Source organism: Drosophila subobscura, chromosome J (genome assembly GCF_008121235.1).
Source record: "Drosophila subobscura isolate 14011-0131.10 chromosome J, UCBerk_Dsub_1.0, whole genome shotgun sequence".
Lineage (NCBI taxonomy): Eukaryota > Metazoa > Arthropoda > Insecta > Diptera > Drosophilidae > Drosophila > Drosophila subobscura.
In genome coordinates this window covers 14,226,116-14,244,584 of record NC_048532.1, presented here as the reverse complement: position 1 = coordinate 14,244,584, position 18,469 = coordinate 14,226,116, and the positions used below count along the sequence as shown (strand labels likewise).

At 50.9% G+C, this 18,469-nt stretch overlaps 6 protein-coding genes across 8 annotated transcripts; 4 read left to right on the top strand and 2 right to left on the bottom strand.

Annotated features, from left to right (window-relative positions):
- The first annotated feature begins 823 nt into the window (after positions 1–823).
- On the top strand, positions 824–7,342 carry LOC117895627. 2 transcript variants are annotated; one of them, XM_034803382.1, is made up of 6 exons: positions 824–989; positions 1,439–1,691; positions 1,747–1,993; positions 4,965–5,091; positions 5,162–6,585; positions 6,651–7,342. In XM_034803382.1, the coding sequence occupies exons 2-6, from the start codon at positions 1,485–1,487 to the stop codon at positions 6,857–6,859; spliced, it is 2,214 nt and encodes a 737-aa protein (XP_034659273.1). In that variant the 5' UTR covers positions 824–989; positions 1,439–1,484; the 3' UTR covers positions 6,860–7,342. The 2 variants fall into 2 exon arrangements, with proteins under 2 accessions (XP_034659273.1, XP_034659272.1); XM_034803381.1 differs by having other exon boundaries at positions 824–993.
- Positions 2,028–3,305, bottom strand: LOC117895633 (glycine-rich cell wall structural protein). The gene has a single exon (XM_034803388.1). The coding sequence runs from the start codon at positions 3,229–3,231 to the stop codon at positions 2,146–2,148; it is 1,086 nt and encodes a 361-aa protein (XP_034659279.1). The 5' UTR covers positions 3,232–3,305; the 3' UTR covers positions 2,028–2,145.
- On the bottom strand, positions 7,272–11,222 carry LOC117895626 (kinesin-like protein Klp61F). Its single transcript, XM_034803380.1, has 6 exons — positions 10,887–11,222; positions 10,525–10,825; positions 9,091–10,423; positions 7,814–9,024; positions 7,516–7,758; positions 7,272–7,451 (listed from the first exon to the last, which is right to left on the bottom strand). The coding sequence occupies exons 1-6, from the start codon at positions 10,970–10,972 to the stop codon at positions 7,428–7,430; spliced, it is 3,198 nt and encodes a 1,065-aa protein (XP_034659271.1). The 5' UTR covers positions 10,973–11,222; the 3' UTR covers positions 7,272–7,427.
- Positions 11,223–11,585: 363 nt separating this feature from the next.
- LOC117895628 (phosphatidylinositide phosphatase SAC1) lies at positions 11,586–14,446 on the top strand. Of its 2 annotated transcripts, none has more exons than XM_034803383.1 (2): positions 11,586–11,649; positions 12,193–14,446. In XM_034803383.1, the coding sequence occupies exons 1-2, from the start codon at positions 11,601–11,603 to the stop codon at positions 14,007–14,009; spliced, it is 1,866 nt and encodes a 621-aa protein (XP_034659274.1). In that variant the 5' UTR covers positions 11,586–11,600; the 3' UTR covers positions 14,010–14,446. The 2 variants fall into 2 exon arrangements, with proteins under 2 accessions (XP_034659274.1, XP_034659275.1); XM_034803384.1 differs by lacking the exon at positions 11,586–11,649 and adding an exon at positions 11,787–12,106.
- Positions 14,447–14,753: 307 nt separating this feature from the next.
- On the top strand, positions 14,754–16,908 carry LOC117895629. The gene is made up of 3 exons (XM_034803385.1): positions 14,754–15,743; positions 15,810–16,202; positions 16,771–16,908. The coding sequence occupies exons 1-3, from the start codon at positions 14,846–14,848 to the stop codon at positions 16,833–16,835; spliced, it is 1,356 nt and encodes a 451-aa protein (XP_034659276.1). The 5' UTR covers positions 14,754–14,845; the 3' UTR covers positions 16,836–16,908.
- LOC117895634 lies at positions 16,881–18,417 on the top strand. Its single transcript, XM_034803389.1, has 3 exons — positions 16,881–17,018; positions 17,077–17,729; positions 17,932–18,417. Exons 1-3 carry the CDS (start codon positions 16,913–16,915, stop codon positions 18,184–18,186), a joined length of 1,014 nt encoding a protein of 337 aa, XP_034659280.1. The 5' UTR covers positions 16,881–16,912; the 3' UTR covers positions 18,187–18,417.
- The last annotated feature ends 52 nt before the right edge of the window (positions 18,418–18,469 follow it).

Here is an 18,469-nt window from a genome sequence, read left to right as displayed (position 1 = left end):
GTGTATCAAAGATAAGCAAAGCAACGATATGAAACAAAGTAAAAGGAACAAAGTACTCACCAAGGTACAACCCAACAACAAAATGTTTGACAATCTGTAAAGATTAAGATGGGAAATTCATTAATTCAAACGTAAAATATAATTTGTAATTGAATGAAGCATTGATTAATGAGTGAGTTTGTAGAGGAAAAAGGTTGGAAGTTCATTTCATTTTATAGATTCAATGAAGAATATTAGCTTATGGTGTTATACAGGTTTATCTCTTTATTTTTGCACTAGAATATATTGAAAATGTTTCGAGTAGTTCGCTTTGCAGTTAATTGTGGATTCATTTGAATGCCTTCCCTTGAACTGCAAGATGCCCAAAGCACCGTGGAAGGAGCTACCTTAAAGGGCAAGGGATTCATTCACAAATTCTCCCTTCTAGTTATTTTCCTTGATCTCTTTATCATCTCCCAATGATGATAAAGGGAACAATTCATTAATATTCCCTTCCAATTTCACTTTCTCCATATGTTTTATAGCGAATTTCAAATCAAGAACACGCCCGTGTGCGTCTGCTCTTTTGAAAAAAAGTAATTTCGGGCGACCCCGCCAAAAAAAAACACGACCGAATTCCACCTGATCCACCGACTGACGATCCACATGAGTAAACCAAACAAAACATAACAGAATTTTCCAAAAAATAAGGAAAAACAAAAGAGAACTTCTCGCAAAACCAAAAATAAAACTATAGATCAAGAGAAAGAGAGAAAAAGCGATCTCAGATCTTAGATCGATCTGCCCAGCCAGTGGCTGCCTCCTCAGTAAACGTTGGAGAGTCGCACGGTTCAGTACGGATCGGTGCATCGGTCGTTCGGTTCTTCGTCGTCGTCAGGCAGTGTTTTTTGGTGGAAGAAAAGAGTGTGGTGGAGACACAGCATGGCATGGAAAATTGAAAAGCTAAATAGATTTTCCCATTGCGATTGAGATTGCAATTAGCTCGGTGCGTACGTATCTGCATACGTGTTCGGTAATCATCATTAGTGGGGCAGACATATCCACGCCGATTCTCGATGGGAGGTCAGGTGTTCATAAATCGAATCTAAATCAAAGTTAATAATTGCACGGAAATTGTTATGTAGTCAGCAAGAAAAAGAAAGAGTAATTCTCTGTCCGCGTTTTTGGATGGAATAATGAGATGAATGCCCCCTCCCGGTGTACGAAAATAGTTTTTCCATGGAGTCGCCTCTCTGTATATATCTCTCTCTCTCTCTTTGTTTCCGCTCTTCTTCGGCCTTGCCCCCCAACAAACCCAACAACCCAAATAAATAAATATTTATTTAGACAAATAATCGAGCGTCTGCGTCTCCGTCTACATCTGCCTCTGCCTTTGCGGTTTCTTGTCCTTAATTTGGTTTTCGTTTTCGTTTCGTTTCCACACATAATTTATGATCAGCCAAGCGGTAAATTAGGCCAAGAGGAGGCTCCCAAGCGGTGCAGTAATGTCGGGCAGACGGGCCACATCTCTGCCGGCACACATGTTGGAGCCGGCAAAACCGGAACGTGGACGCTGTGTGGCGGCCATCTGTTTCTCCTGGAAGATCATCACCTGCATTGTGTCCCATGTGCTGCTCGTCCTGCTGGTGGTCTCCTACTGTGTCGGTGGGGCGTATCTCTTTCAGCATTTGGAGCGGCCACATGAATTGGAGGTAAAAACAGTAATCCGAATCCTGCCTTGATTGATCCCCCATTCTCTCTCCTCAGGTCAAGCGTGACATTCAGCATCTTCGCTTTAATTTAACGGAGAACATTTGGCTTTTGTCCGACGATGCTTTGGTCTTGCGGGAAAGCGATTGGATGGCGAATGTGAGCAAACATTTGGCCAATTTCGAGAAGCAAATCCTCACGGCCATCAAGGCGGATGGCTGGGACGGGGATGAGGATCTGCGCAAGTCCCAGTGGACCTTTGCCGGCTCTCTCTTCTACTCGATCATTGTGATCACAACGATAGGTGCGTCTTGGCCTCTTTCTTTATCTAATTATTTATTCTACAACTACATATACATACATATCTACATATACATATAAGTAAATTAGGGTTCTATATATAACTGAGGAGTGAGCGGGGTGGGAGTACGTCTAAGGGTTCGGGGATCCTGCATCCTAGATCTTCTTGCTTAACTTATCGTTGACATTCCTGGGCGCCGCTGCCACGCTCTTGGCACTCTTGCCCTCGGCCACCACTGGACTGGAGGCGGACTTTTCATCGAAGCCAAAGTTGCCGCCTCCATAGGGGCCGAGACCTCCTCCTGCGCCGATACCCAACTGTTGTCCCAGGCCCACTCCGCCGGCCAGGCCATAGCCCTCGGTGTACTGCGGTCCGCCGCCAAACTGATTCGAGGGGAACTGCTGTCCCCCAATGCCAGGGAACTGCCCTGCAAACTGACTGCCACTGAAATCTCCACCTGGGAAGGATCCTCCGAAGGGATATTGTCCGCCAGCACCAGGGAACTGTCCGCCAGCGCCAGGGAACTGCTGTCCAGCGCCTGGGAACTGCTGTCCACCGCTGGGGAATTGCTGTCCCACGCCAGGGAACTGTCCGCCGCCCAGTCCATTGCTGGGAAATCCGCCAAAGCCTCCTCCTAGACTGCCGCCTGGATAGCCAGCGCCTGTTCCAGCAGCTGTGGGATAGCCCTGCAGTCCAGATCCCGATGCGCCGCCGTAGATTCCACCCGGATATCCGCCAATGCCATTCTGTGCTCCATTGAATCCTCCATAGCCGGGCTGGTAGGGCGACGGATACAGGGGCTGCCTGCCAATGATTCCAGTGGGTCCTCCCGGGCCCACAAGAACTCCCGGACTGCCGCCATATCCTCCAGAGAGCCCTGAGCCTCCAAATTGTCCAGCATTCGGTTGTCCCCCGTAGGGATTGTACTGCCTCGTGCCCACATTCGGAGTAGAGTCCTGCGATGTCCTAGTGGGATCCACCACATCCGCATAGTCCTCGATCTCATCGTTCTCTGGCTCTCCCGGCAGAGGTCTGCGTGTGGTGGGCTCTCGCCTCAGCTTGGTGTCGAAGGAATTCCTTATGGCTGCACTTCGACTCCTGCCAATGTCTCCGTCCCGAAAGGAACGCTGCTGTCGGTTGGCGGAGTGCCACACCCACTGATCGCGATCTCCAGCGGCTGCAGCCACAAATCCCACCACCAGCAGCAGGCCCAAAGCCAAAATTAAGCAATTACTTTGCATGGTTTTTAGACTGGTTTGTTCTCTGTTTTGATTGCGGCTTGTTCGCCACGAGATGCCCCAACAGAATGATTCGGCAATGCCACCGACGCATGCTACTTATATAACAATAACCAGAGAACCGATGGGCAGCAAGGCAGACGATGGTGACGACGCACAAAAACTCAGTCAACCGGCGAGGGCACCGCCATCCGACGGGCAGGCAGCAGGTGGGTACGAAGCCAATGAATCAACGCAAACATTGGAGCAACAGCAGCAGCAGCAGACATTCGTCGTGCCAGACACTGGCGCAGCGCAGATCTTTTCGGTATCGCATCGGACTGGTATGGATCGTTGATTCACGTTTGTAGCGCAAACCGCAAAGAAGCGTGGCACGATCCAACGATCGGAGGAACGCCCAGGAACTGCTGCAATCGAACAACCGATTATGTCCAGTCAATGATCACGTTGAAATCACATTAATCGCCAGCAAACGATCGTCAATCATTTGGCAATTTACTCACATTCATTTATGTCACGGCACACACAGCTAATTTTCACCCAAAAAACCAAAAAAGTTTTCCTGGAAATTACGATGACTTGGCATCAGCCCAAAAGTGCCTCCCAAGGCTCCTCCCCATCCCATTCCTAGCATGATAACAGATCGCAAAGCAAACCCCTACCCCAACTCCCATCATTAGAAAAGTCATAGGTCGCATAGGCCACCGATCTGCCGCCACAGTTTGTTGCACACACACGTGAATGACCTCTAAAAACGGGGTTCCATTCCCCATTCCATGCCATAGCCATTGGGGCAGGTGCGCCGGCTGCAGGGTGGAGTGTGGAGCGTGTCAAATGAAATCAAAAGTGGAATTATTATACGACTGTAGTCAAAACAACGGCAAGGTCAAACGCGACTGACCGACCCAAGCGACCGATCGTGATGAGAGTTTACACTGGGCGAAAAAAAACAGGGGAGAGAAATGCAGTGAGAATTTTTAGAATTAGTTCGAAGAGAAGTTGTCGATGGAGTGTAGCCATTGGACAAGGTTTCACTGGTTGGAAATAGGTAGAAGATTTTTTACAGGAGATACTTAGGAATGTCCCCTTTTAAGGGATTGGCTCTGAAAAGAACAACCCAAAAGAATACAAACTTTGACTTAAATTATCAAAAATGTATTGCTACTAATTCTTTCCTCTATTTTCTCCGCGTGTACTTCATTATTTAGAATTTAACGATGGGAATTTTTGGGTTTTATTTGTTTTTTGCTTTATTTTTCATTTGTTGCCTGCTTTTTGCACAATTTCCCGATATGGATTTATGCTGTTTGTTTGGCTTTCGGTTAGATTTTAGCTCTGGGGTTTACTGACCCACACGCCCATTAAATATAGCAGCAGATAGTCATAGTCCCAGTCGTAGTCGTAGAATTCTATAGAGCGATAATCGCATTTCCGTAAATGCCAAAAGCGGCGGCGGCGGCAGACTTGAAATGCCATTTGTGGTAATGGTTTTTGGTGTGAGTTTTTTTTGGGAGCGACAAGTACAACACGAGAGATTAGAGCGAAGAAACCTCATTAGCATTTCAAGAACTTTTTGGTGTTTGGCAGAGTTGAAGGTAAGACACGAGCAAAGACACACACAAAAAGACAAAAGACACTCCCTGCTTCGGAATGGGAATCGTTTGGCCATGTTTAAGTTTTTTCTAATACATAATTTTCTGTATGCTTTTTTTTATCATTTGTGGTGGTGGTCACAGGCTATGGACACATATCACCGCGCACCGACTGGGGCAAGGTGACAACGATTTTCTATGCCATCGTTGGCATCCCCCTGATGCTCATTTGCCTGTCAAACATCGGGGATGTGATGGCCACGTCATTCCGGTAAGCCGCTGACAACTCCACAGTTGCGTGACGTGACTACTCCACTAATTGGGGTTTCTCCCATTCAAAGGTTCCTCTACTGGCGCATCTGCTGCTATGTGTGCACGCGGACAGCCAAGCGGCCGAGGAATGCCCGCTCCAGGCAGCGTTCGGTGAGGGGACAGCGGCACGCACGCTCCCAGCCGCCGCCCTCGTTCCGGCGATCCATGAAGATGACACAGCGGTCGGGCAATGACTCCGGGTTTGGTCCCTCCATGGGGCATGCCCACTCCGATCCAGAACTACGCACCATGGGGCGAGGCGGCGGCGGCGGCTACGATGATCGCGAGTTTGGCCACCGCAGCAGTGGAGGACGCAATCGGCGACAGCAGCAGCATCAGCACCAGCAGATGGCACCACAGCCTCGCCAGCAGCGGCACAACATCTACGGGGATGAGTACGAGATGCAGACGCAGACACTGAACCGTGGAAATCGCTACAGCAGCCGCCAGCGGCAGCGGGATCGAATGCGGGATCGTCACACGGTGGAGCGGGAGCGATATCGGCACGATTTTGATGCGGGTTCCATGGAGGATTTCAGTGATCTGCAGCCACAGGCCAAGAGAGCCGCTAGTGTGCGTTCCGTCCGCTCGCCACAGCATCAGGAGTCCAAGGCATCGCGGGAGCTGCATCGCCTGCACTCTGCGCCTGGTCGCGGTGCCCGTGCCAAGTCCGTGGATCCGCGGCATGTCTCCTCGCAGCACTACGAAGACGTGGATGAGGATGTGGTGCGCAAGACTCCGATTATACCCAACAGATACGCCTTGGACGACTTTGGAGGCCAGCAGCGGTCGAGGAATGCAGCGCCGCGAAGTCAATCAATGCCTCGATCGGCGCACCAAAGGCAGCGACAGAGAGATCGCGAAAGGGAACGCTCCCCACAGCCGCCGCGGAACGGAGGACGACGCGCCGGCAGCCTGGGACGGCAATCCTCACGCTATGGCAACCACTTGGAGCTGCCCGACTACGATGATCCGCCACGGGGCTCTTCCAGGGAGCATCGCAGAGGTCGACGTGGACGCTCGCCCCGCAACTACGAGGATTATGTTGAGGAGAGCTTCGATGAGGGTTCCATGTGCGACGGCGGCCACTACGAGGACTATCCGCCCGCGCAGAGCAAGTCGAGGAGCCGCGAACCGCGACGCAATCATCGTCGAAGGGAACGCGCCGAGCGTCTGCCTCCCTCGCCGCGCATCATGTCGCCCATGGGTTTCCCTGTCCAGCGGCAGATTCGCCGTCGTCCCAGCTACGAGTACGATGAGGATGACTCCATGTATGGGGATGATTACGGGGACTATGGTGATCTCCTGCCCAAGGATCGTCCCGTTCCCATCTGGCTGTGCGTTTTCCTGGTCGTCAGCTACATCCTCGGAGGCGCCGCTCTGTTTGCCTACTGGGAGAACTGGTCCTTCCTGGACTCGGCCTACTTCTGCTTCATCACGCTGACAACAATTGGTAGGCCATTGGATTCCTCGCATAGATCCTCCTTTTAGTTCATTCTTTTAACGTTTTTCTTTTAGGATTTGGCGACTTTGTGCCTGCCAAGGGCGTCAAGGATGAGTCGGAGCAGTCCATTGCATATTGCTCGTTGTATTTGCTCTTTGGCATTGCGCTCTTGGCCATGAGCTTTAATTTGGTCCAGGAGGAGTTCATTGCGAATGTCAAGGAGGTGGCACGTCGTCTGGGCATACTCAAAGATGATGATGATGAGGATCGCGATGAGGATTAAAAGTATTTAGCTTTAGGGAACTGCATAAACATTTTTGTTGCACTTTTAATACAGAAAATCGGAATATTTCGGTTGAAAAGGTTAAATGTTGTGAAGATTCACACACTTTTCATGGCAAGTTCTTAGGATATAGCTACTATATCTTCGTTTAAAGCTTAAATTATAAAGTAATTTAAGTTTCCTTTAGTTTGCAACAAATCTCAAAGAATGCAAATGGAACACGAAAGTTCGTAAAAAATAAGTTTCTTATAATTTAAAAAGGAATATTGAATCTTACATTTAATATTTCTCAATATTTGCATTAAAATCTCAAGAAATGAACTCTCAAGATCGCAAACAAAACCTTTCCTTGAGTGTACACAACTTTTTTAAGTGAATTCTTAAGTGTTATACCCAAGGTCGAAGGCAAGGCTTGGGGTTTGCTTAGCATTAAGTTTATTTAATTATTAAATTGTGCAATATACAGAAATACAAAACGAGAAACTCCAGAGAATTTGCCGGCGACTGAAAGGTGGGTGAGTGGAGTACTGGGGCGAGTGGTAGATATAGAGAACAAATATCGATCGATTCAGGCCACGTTCTCTTTGTTTTGCTGCAAAATGGAGAATATATTTATTCGTATTATTTATTCAATCATTAGCAGTGCTTAAACTCACTCTCTTATAGGCTGGAGAACCACGCGGCGATGCTTTGCGTGGCGTCAGGGAGCGGGACAGCGAGCTGCTTCGGCTACCCGCCACTGGAGGCTTCAAAGTATTTGAGTTCATGCTGTGTGTGTTGCCGCCGCAGCCGCGTTTCATGTTGATGCCAGTCGACGCGCCTTCAATTGGTGTGGAATTCATGATAGTCTCCGTTTCAGAGAGCTCCTGCAAGGAGTCCTCCTGCTCACCCTCGCTGCCCTAAAAGAAAACCAGATTAAAGTAACTTTAAGATGAATTTCAACTATGATTCTACCTCATCTATGGTGGCAGTGGTATCCAGATCCGACCAATCCTGCTCCTGACGGTAACGCCTTACTATGTCCTGATGCGGTGACGTGGCCACCAGCGAGCGTGGATACACGAAATCCCTTTTCGAGGGAGTTGTGCCCGTTGGGGCATAGGTCTTCAGTTCGTTCTGCTGGAAGCGAATGACATCCTGCTCACAGTTCTGCAGCTGCTGGCGCTGCAGGGTCTCATGTTCGTTCGTCTGCCGCTTGAGCTCCGCCACAAGGTCGCTGACAACGGCAGAATGTCCAATGAAACGCTGACGCTCCTCTGTGCCCAGCTGCTGCCGCTCCTCGCAGAGCAGTTCCAATTCCTTTTGCTGTTTCTCTTGGAGCGCCTCCTGCTGCTTGCCATTTTCCAGGCACAGGTACTGCATGGCCGCAAGGTGATTGCGACTCATGTCCACATTCAAATTTGTGTGTTTCACGAACTCCTGGCTGAGATTCGTCATGTGTGCCTGCAGCATCGAGCACTTGGCCACGCCCTGGTCGACGCACTGCATGCCGCTGTCCATTTGGGCGGAGAGCTCTGCCTGGGCCGCCTGTGAGGCTGTGGATGCCTCCTGCTGGTAGGCCTGCACACTGGCCTTGGTCTTTTCCACTTTTTTGATCTTTTGCAAACGATTCTCCTCCAATTGGATGAGGCGTTCGGACATGCTCTCGCTGTTCTTGGCTCTCAGCTGCTTGATCTGCTCCATTTGCATCATCAGCGACTCGATCAGGGCCTCCTCCTGCTGGGCCAGTGCCCGCTCGTTGGCCACCTCCGCCTGCAGCTGCTGCAGTTGCTCCGCATCGGGCACAGACAGTTCACTGAGCAGCTCCAACTGCTGCTGCACCTCTGTCACATGTTTCTGCAGCGACTCGGCGCTGTTCGCGATAATCGAGGAGAGTCGCTCCTGCATAGACTCCAGCATGGCCCTGTGGCTGTGGTTGTTCTCCTCCAGTGCCAGCACCTGCAGTTGGATATCCTCACGCATCTGCTGCTCCCGCTGCTGCAGTTGTGCCAGCAATCCTTCGACCAATCCCTTTGTATGCTGATCGCAGCTCTCCGATATGTCAGCCACTAACTTTGCCTGCAACTGCGCCTGATCCTTCAGCGATTGGCTGCATATTCCCTTGAGCATGTCGATGCTTTTGCTGGCATTCGTAGTCAAGCGTTGGACCACGCCATTGGAGTTTTCTAGGCAACAAAAAAGGCAAAAATAAGTGAAAAATGTACAGAGCGGAACTCTATGCTGTGGCTCACCCAATTCCTCGCTCAAATGCTGCTTGGAGGCCGCCTGCTGCTCCAAGTAGACATTCAGACTGCCGCCAATCACCTCCAGATTGTCCTGCATGCGATCCTTGAACTTATCGCAGACACTGCGTATCTTTTCATCCGTATCCCGTCGGCGTTCGATGGTGCCGTGCAGCTGCTCCGTTTCATTGGTTGCCAGATCAGCGACAGCCAGGATTTTGTGCGCCTGTGTGGTAAGGGCCTCCTCCGTTTTCATATGCGAGGCCACCAGCTGCTTCTTCTCCTTGTACCGGCGCTTGGTCTTCGTGAGCACCTTCTTTGTCAGCAGCAGACTCCCCTTGGTGTCGGTTAGATGCTGCTCCGTTTTCTTCAGCTCCTGGGTCTTCTCCACGAGACTCATGCTCACCTCGTTGAAGATCTTCTCCTTCGACTGCAGCTCATCCTTCAGAGCCTTCAGCAGCAGCATTTTCTCGTTGAGTTCACGATTCTGGGACTCCATTTTCATGGTCATCTCCCCGTAGGTCTCCTCCGCCAGATAGATGCCGTTCTTGTCGCGCGCCGCGAGGAGATCTCGCTTCAGTTTGTCAATCTCCTCGGTGTACTCCTTGAGGACCGTCTTCTTTGTGAGCTTCTGATTGACTTCTGGCTTATTCTGAATATTCTTCGCACGATGCGCGTACTCCAGCGTGCTGAGCGTCTCGTCAATGTCCTTGTGCCCTGGCGAGATGGTGGCAATGATCGAGGTCTTTGTCCTGCCACCCAGCGACTCCTGCAGCAGGCGCGTCAGCTTCGATTCGCGGTACGGCACGTGTGGGGCACGATCCACCAGCGCTGTGATCACACGCCCCAGCGTCAGGAGGCTCTGGTTGATGTTGACTGTCTCGCGGACACGTATGCCCTTCTCATTGCCCGCCTTAGAGACGTTCTCGCTGCCTGCCAGATCCACCAGATTGAGTTTGCCAATCTTCAGCATATCCTCGCCATCGATGCCGTTCTCCCGAATGTGCACCACGATGGAGAAGACGGTGTGGCTGCGCGAGGACTGGGCATTCATTAGAGTGGTGGCCGTCTTGCGTCGCTCCTTGCCCTTCTCCAGCAACTTGTATACATCGTCCTTGCTCTGCACGGTGATCTCCTCCAGGCCCTGGATGATCACCGAACCCTTCTTGGTGGTGTCATCGAAGATCCGTATCTTTGTGGTGTCATCGGTGGAGAGGAGGTCACACAGCTCCTCGTTGTACAGCTCAAGGTAGGAGATGCGCATCGTAAACTCCACTTCCATCATGCGCAGTTCGTCGAAAAGGTGACTCAGGGCACGCGGTATGATGCCCACATCAGAGTCCTACAAAAGGGCCAAAAGGCAAGAGGCAGGTAGCAGGAATTAGAGTTTGAACCTTCCCCCGTTTCTAGGAATTAGAAAACAAGTTCGCTGCTTCTACTCACATCTTCCCATGAGGACTTCAGTTCGGCGGTCTCATTCCCCACCATCGTGTGCGTCTTGCCAGTGCCCGTTTGGCCGTACGCAAACACCGTGCAATTGTAGCCGCAGAGCACCTCCTCGATCAGAGGAGACACCACCACCGCATAGACATCGCATTGCTTGGACTCGGGGCCGAAACTCCGATCAAATGTGAACTTCTTCGTCAGCTTCGAGTCCAGGGTGTGGCGTGTGAGGATCTCGCGTGGATTGAGCACATCCACAACCTCAGCAGAGCGTATGCAGCGCTCGCGTGCATTCAGCGGCCTGCAGAGAGGGAAATCTAAGCATGCTGGCGGGATCTATCAACCACAGTTGGGACACTCACCTAACGCGCACATAGACCTGAATGTTTTGATTCGATTTGCGTGCCTGCTGCTGCTGGCGCATGCTGGTCCCACTCGATGTGTCCATTATGCAGCAGAATTCACTCTTAATTCACTTTTTAGCGCGTAAAAATGATGCCACCCGAATGATGGTGTGCGTGTGTGTGTGTTTACTTAAACTTTTCCGCCCAGCACTCGGAAATGATAACTTTTCACTCGGTTAAACTTTTGTACCGCAAATTAGGCCTTGGAATAACTTCTAATTCAATGAAATTCCACAGCAAGCCACAGCGTCGGTCGCCGCGTCGTCCGTTCAATTTTCAAAATGATGCGCAAGCTAGGGCTGCACAACCATCGATGGCACTATCGATAATATCGTTTGTTTTTGTGCTTGTTTAAAGTATACAAAATCCATAAAGTGGAAATGTGGAAAACTTGGAAAACTGCCAACGAAAATGCTCACAGGCTAGTTAACTAATTTAGTACCACTTTGTAGTCTTTTTTTTAATATTCTCTTAATATGGTTAAATTTATCGATGGTTTCAACTATCTAATGATGCAGCCCTGCCGCACTACCAACTCGTTTGCAATGCCGAAGCAGCCACTTTCTGACAGCCACTATTTAGTCAGTGTCATTTTTATAAACACTTGTCACAATTTTATTCAAAAATAAATAAAAATGCGAACTAAATTAGCATGTGTATAAAGGCCATAAAATGTTATCTTTGGTTCCTTCGATCCTCCAGCGAAACACGCGTGCACCGTGTGAGTTGGCAAATACACCAAAAACACCACGAGAAACAATCACATTAATACCAGCAGAATACCGGAAAAGGGAAATAAGTTGGCAGGTCGCACATTAAAAATACTGGAATTCGAAAACTGGAATTTCTGCACATAAACGCGACGGCCACACAACACCCGACACACGTATTGGCAAAAAGAAAAGACGATAACAACAAGAAATTAGCATAAGATTAACCCAAAAAAAGAATACGACACGTAGAGATTAAGTAGATAATTTACGTTGTGTTTTAACTGTAAACCCTATTGACATTCGTAGGCGGGCTGTCGGGGGGTGGCTGCAGGTGCAACAAGAAGAAGCTAATAATAAAAGTTCTACCACTGCCGTTGCCGTTGCTGCTGTTGCTGCTGCATGTGTGTGCGTGTGCCTTTGCCTGCAGTCGCGAGATAAATACAAATTTCTTGGCCATAAAAAACAGTAAGACACAATAAAACAAATACACTACCCAGCCCACAAAATGAATCAACAAATTAACTGATAAAAGGTGTTTCTGCCCTCTGTAGATCCCGAAGATCGGAACAAACCGCCTTTGATACCAATAAGAAACAGAAGCATGGAGGACGACAACGAGGTGTACGATGACATGAACCTCTACATCACCCCCGAGAGCTTCATTGTGGAGCCGAATGGCAGCGGGGAGGTATTGATTATCGGCCGCCACGACAAGGTCACGCGAGTGCAGCCAACGGGCGGCCAGCTGGTGAACCTGCGGCCCACTCGACGCATCTGCGGTGTCCTCGGCACGATTCACTTGCTCAGCTGCGACTATCTGCTGGTGGCCACCCACCGCCTGTTCGTTGGCGTGCTGAACGGATCGATAGTGTGGCGGCTGGCCGGATACGACATTATTCCGTACATTCCGAATGCCATCCAGCGGAAGGAGAACGAAACGTATCTGCAGATGCTGCGCAAGACGCTGGACACCAAGTACTTCTACTTCTCGTACCGCTACGACCTCACCCACACCATGCAACGGCGGCGGGACCTGCAGGCGCAAACCGTGCGGCAGGGCCTGCTGCAGCGAGCCGATCCCCGGTTCGTGTGGAACGGCCATGTGCTGCAGCAGTTCCAGTGCGACAAGATGGAGAGGTTCCAGCTGCCGCTGATCCACGGCTTCGTCTCCGTCAACCAGGTGCAGATCAACGGCCAGACCTTCTTCTGGAGCATCGTCACGCGCCGGTCCGTGCAGCGTGCGGGCACGCGCCTCTTCTGCCGCGGCATCAACGACGAGGGGCATGTGGCGAACTTTGTGGAAACGGAACAGATCGTCGAGTTCAACGGACAGCACACGAGCTTCGTGCAGACGCGTGGCAGCATGCCCTTCCACTGGCAACAGCTGCCGAATCTGCGGTACAAGCCCCGTCCGAGACTAGTCCCCGGCAAGGATCACCTGTCCGCTTGTGCCGCTCATTTCCGGCAGCAGGTGCAGCTCTATGGCGCCCAGGTGGCCGTCAATCTGGTGGACCAAAAGGGCGCCGAGGGCGAGCTGGAGGCTACGTTCGCGCGGCTCGTCAAGGAGCTGGCCAATCCGTTGGTCAAGTACGAGGCCTTTGACTTCCATCACGAGTGCCGCAAGATGCGCTGGGACCGGTTGAACATTCTCATCGATCGGCTGACCCACGACACGGAGCGGTTTGCCTTCTATCACTGCTTCGACGACGGCCGGCTGGTGTCCACGCAGACGGGTGTGTTCCGCACCAACTGCATCGATTGCTTGGATCGCACCAATGTCGTCCAGAGCATGCTCGCCCGACGCTCCCTCACGTCTGTCCTACAGAAGCTGGGCGTCCTGCATGTGGGCCAGCCCGTGGAGCAGGCATCGCGTGTCTTCGAGGATCTCTTCAAGGGCGTCTGGGCGGACAACGCGGACCTCATCTCGCTGCAGTACTCTGGCACGGGTGCGCTCAAGACGGACTTCACGCGCACCGGCAAGCGCACCAAAGCGGGAGCCCTGCAGGACGGCAAGAACTCGATGATTCGCTACTATTTGAATAACTTTGCGGATGGGCAGCGGCAGGACGGAATCGATCTGTTCCTTGGCAATTATTTGATCAACGACAACGAGGGCGGAGCCCTGCCATCGCCCTTGGAGTGGCGACGGGGCTGGCGCTTCTTTGCCTTCCCATCGGTGCTGCTGATGGCCATGGCCATGTTCATGATCACCCTCACATATCCCGCGGAGTTCAACACGGAGAACCTGCTCTTCATGCTCTTCTGGGGCGCCATGATTGCCGTGAGTGCCACGGGGATCCTGCACTACGGCGTGGAGTTTGTGCAATGGCCGCGGCTCTTTCCGCCGGTGGCCTTTCGCGGCGCCTGACGTTAGTGTCGTCTAGGCTGGGATTTACTACCTCCGCAGCAGCAGCAGCACACAAGACGCTTCCACTCCACTCCACACACACATGCAGCGTGCAGCATGCAGCATGCAGCCTCCTGCTCCTACTCCAAATCCTGTAAATTCCTTTAATACGATGATTCTATCGATTCCTTGCTCTGTGTTCTCTGTTCTATGTTCTTACACTTTTCCACTGGCATTTAGCAATCAACTTTATGGTAGATCTTAAGGCAAGCCTTCTCCTGCAGCTCCTGTAGGAATTTGTAGATACATTTTCGGACTGGTTGTGCCGTGCCCCGTGCCCGCTCCCCGCTTTATGGCTATTGTATGTTTTTAAGTGCAAAAGTAGTTCAATCAATCAATCAGTCGATCAATCTTTTGTAGTACCATTTAACGTGACGTTGAATAAAGTATTTTACGCATTGCTAGAAAATCTTTGAGGCAAACATTCATTCAGAATGGGAACTCATCGCGAAATGAGTCCCATTAGAGAGCGAATCGCAAGCAGTATGGCTGTACCATTATCGACAACGGGTAGGAGTGTGATACTGCCACCAAGGAGCGATAAAAAGTAGCAAATGGTATTCAGAATGTGCTCCAGCAAATGATTTAATGAAATATCAGGGAGCTGTGTGGAATCCCACTTCCTTTAACCCTTCGATGAGCAGGCCTTGAGACTTCATTCCAACTTCTGCTGCCAGTCTGCCCCTTTCCTTTCTATAGTTTTGATATACTGCTCGGCCTTCCCTCAAAATCGTAGCACAAATTCTCAAAATTCACTTCCAAATTCGATTTTTTTTTGGTAAATTCTTTTGGACAAAATGGCTGGCAAAAATTCCTTCCTGTACATGTTCGAGTTCGTGGTCGATGATCTGCTGATCACGCGGCAGAATCTGTGCGCACCCGAGGAGTATCCCACCTGCACGGAGATCTCGTTCCGGTCTTCGGTGTTCCTCTCAGTCTGCGATCGAGAGTACGGGTCCTGCGTGAACCCGTGCGGCCCGAAGTGCGGCAAGTGCTGCCTCTTCACGCTGGAGTCGCCCGTCACCGAGAAGGATCGCATTCAGGTGCACGTCTACAAGAAGCGCACGGAGAGCTGTAAGTTCCTCATTGGTCTGTCCGATTTGGCGGCTAAGCCGATCTTCGATCGCGTGAACGAGTCCTTCGATGCGGAGAACCCAAATTGGAGCAAGGCCCTGCAGCTGCATCTCCAGAAGATGCCAAAACTGCGCTCCCCCAACAAGGAGGCGCCGCAGGACGACTGCTACTGCTACGAGCCGCATTCCGGGCGCCGGGAGCAGTGGTGCCCCACATCGGAGCTCTCCAAGCGCCTGCTGCCGCTCTTCAATCTCTGCAACATGCAGACTGGCAACATTGTCCTGATCATGCGGCTCGTTTGCAACGGCCCGGCGATTGTCTCCTCCTTTCCGTTCGCAAGGGTCTGCTCGCGGAATCCCAAGTGCCCGCAGCCCTGTGGCAGTGAAGCCGATCCCTGCGCTCCTTGCGGCTCCTGTCCGCCGGGCAGCGCCACCGGCGGACCCATGGACAAGAAGAAAGGCGGCTGCCGCGCTGGCGGGTGTCCACCGTGCCCCAAGCCCTGCCAGATGCCCGATCCGTGTGCACGAGACGAGAATGATCGTCCCAAGTGCCTGCGGTACTACTCCTGCAACTTGGACAAGGAGTGCCCCTGCGATTACTGCGAGGATGAGTTTGACAGGCGTAAGACACAGGCTGCCACCCCCCTGCTCTGAGTCTACCCTCATCTTGCTTCGCTTTCTCCCATAGAATGCCCCACTGTCACCTGCAAGGGTCGCGCCCCATCCGTCATTGAGCAGCGACTGCAGACCTGCGGCCCTTGCGGCGGTATTCCCGCCTATCCACGGTATGTGCAGGAGCAAAAGAAGGCCGAGGCCGAGGCACTGGCCAAGGGCAAGGACCTGCAAGCCGAAAAGGAAAAACAAGAGGCAAAGGATGCCAAGGGCAAAGGCAAAAAGGGCAAGAAGCGGCAATCGGGCGGCGCTTTCTTCTGCGATAACAATGGCCCTGGACCCTCCACCATCTATGACACTTGGGGCACTGGCGGCCAATCACTTGCATTGGGACTTGACCAGCGGAAGTCGCATAATTCCAGTCCCTGCGAAGCTTGCTGTCCACAGTACGAGGCATGTTGCGATGCGGGTAAGAAAAGGACTTAAAAACTGACCTGCAGGTGATCTTTGTAAGATTATTCTTAAGAGATTCCTATCCTATTAAAGGAAGCCCCAAAGCACTTCTTCATTAGACTTTGTTGACGTCTCTGTCACCTTTTTGTCTACAATTTTTCTCCATACTTCCTTTATCCTTTATCTGTTTAAAAGAAAAAGCTTTCCCTGAGCCTTTTTCACATCGTTTCTCTTAGCTGAAACCTTTCACATTCCCCCTCAACTCCCCTGTTTGTTCCGACAAAAATAATATAAAATCTTCAAATTAAAACCTTAGTAGGCCTCTAAAAACAACTCTACAAAACGTTCAGTCACATCTTAACCAGAGACAGAAACACAAAAAAGTTGGCATTGCGTAGAGCGTCAATCATTCAGTCCATTCATTCACATTACAATTATTTCAGTGTTCAGTTTTGTTTCCACAAATGGGGAAATTTTTATTGCCGTAGAAATACAAAATTCAATTCGATCGTAAGGCTTCACCTTTACACTTTAGTTAGTGGTTTTATCTGACATAACTTTCTTCTGGTTATCTTTCTTGTTAGCGCGTAAACGAGCGCTAAGGAAATTGCGCCATTTGCTGGTCAAGTACAACATCCAAATTGAGTAAATCTTTCGGGATCTCCTCCCGTAAATCCAAATTGAAACTCGTGCAGTAGACACAACCGAAACTACCTAAACTGAAACATGGCCAAGAAGAAGGGAAAGAAGGGCAAGAAGGGCAAGGGAGTCAAGGTCGATTGCAAGCTGCCAATCACCGATGCGATGCTCCAGCAAAACATGACTCCACCAGGTGAGTGTTCCCAATTCAGGATAGAATTCCTCTCTTAATGGATCGCTTGATCCTTCAGCGATGGATGATTGCGATGGCTGCTGTCAGTGTGAGTGCGTGTGCGATTGTGACTGCAGTCCGGAGATGGCTCCGTGCTTCCTGCAACCACGTCGCCCCGACCCGGGACCCGAGGCCTACGAAGAGTTTGAGGCCTGCCTCAATGGCAGCGGCCTGACCATCCGCGTCCTCAAGAACACCCACAAGGTGGAGACCGTCGACGATGGCAGCAACTTCAATCCAGATTTGGGGGTGGACGATGATCCCTGCTATCGCGACAGCATCGACGACTGCGAACCGAAGAAGGATCCCTGCCTGCACGAGCTCCTGCAGCGCAGCTCCTTTGCCCGGAACCACATACGACGCCGCACGGGGGGCAAGATCATCAATCACCCGAAGATACCCAAGGTGCGGGCGAACATCAAGTATTCGGGGAACGATGCCTGCGAGACGGACAACTATTATGTGCCCTTCTCGAAGATCAAGGAGGCGTGCGACTTCCAGGATGATCGCAGGGAATGCTATCGCCAGCGGCTCTGCGGCGGTGGGCCGAAAATGGTGCCCGCCTGTCCACCAGCGCAGAACCAAAGAAGCTGCTGCATGCAGGTGGAGCGCAAGGACATTCAGGAGACAATGAAGGGCGTGAATCTGGATACCAAAAAGAAGGGTATTGAGGTAAGCAAACTTCCTGTTTTGCCTCCGCATTCCATCGGCACTCCACGGATGGATGGTTGTGAGGAATTTGTGTTCGTTTTTATTATGGTGTCGTGACGTGTCTGTGCAAACGGCTGCCAATTGCTGCTGTTGCACAACAAAACCGCTCCACTTGTGGCACGCTCTCTAAAGCCTTTCCTTTTCGGTTCACAACTTTTCACAGGTGTGCTACAAGACCTGCGACGAGACGGACAGCGATGTGTTCCTCGTGAAACTCGGCAGCAAAGCCAAGTCGCGCCACAAGAAGAACGTCATCGAGATTGAGCTGCGTACACCGAAGCAGCCAGTGATTCTGCCCAGCAATAAGGTCACCACCGAGACCTATGTCACCGAGGAGCTGCTGAATGCTGCCGGCGGTGGTGGCGGCAAGAAGGGGAAGAAGGGAAAGGGCAAGGGCAAGGGCAAAAAGAAGAAGTAGTTGAAGCAAACCCAAATCCAAAACCCAACTGCAGCGACAACCAACCGGACTTGACCAGAACCAGAACCAGAACGGATTGAAAACCTTTTTGAAGGATCATCCCAGAGAAATTTCCATCAAAATTCTAGCAGCTTTTTTTCCAATTTCAATTATCAATTTGGCATCACTCACATTTTTCTTTAGACTTTCGGATAATATTTAAACAATAAATGTGAGATTTGCAATCTTTAACATGGGAATTTAAATGGGAACTGGAAAGAGGAAAAGGAGCTATAAATAAGGT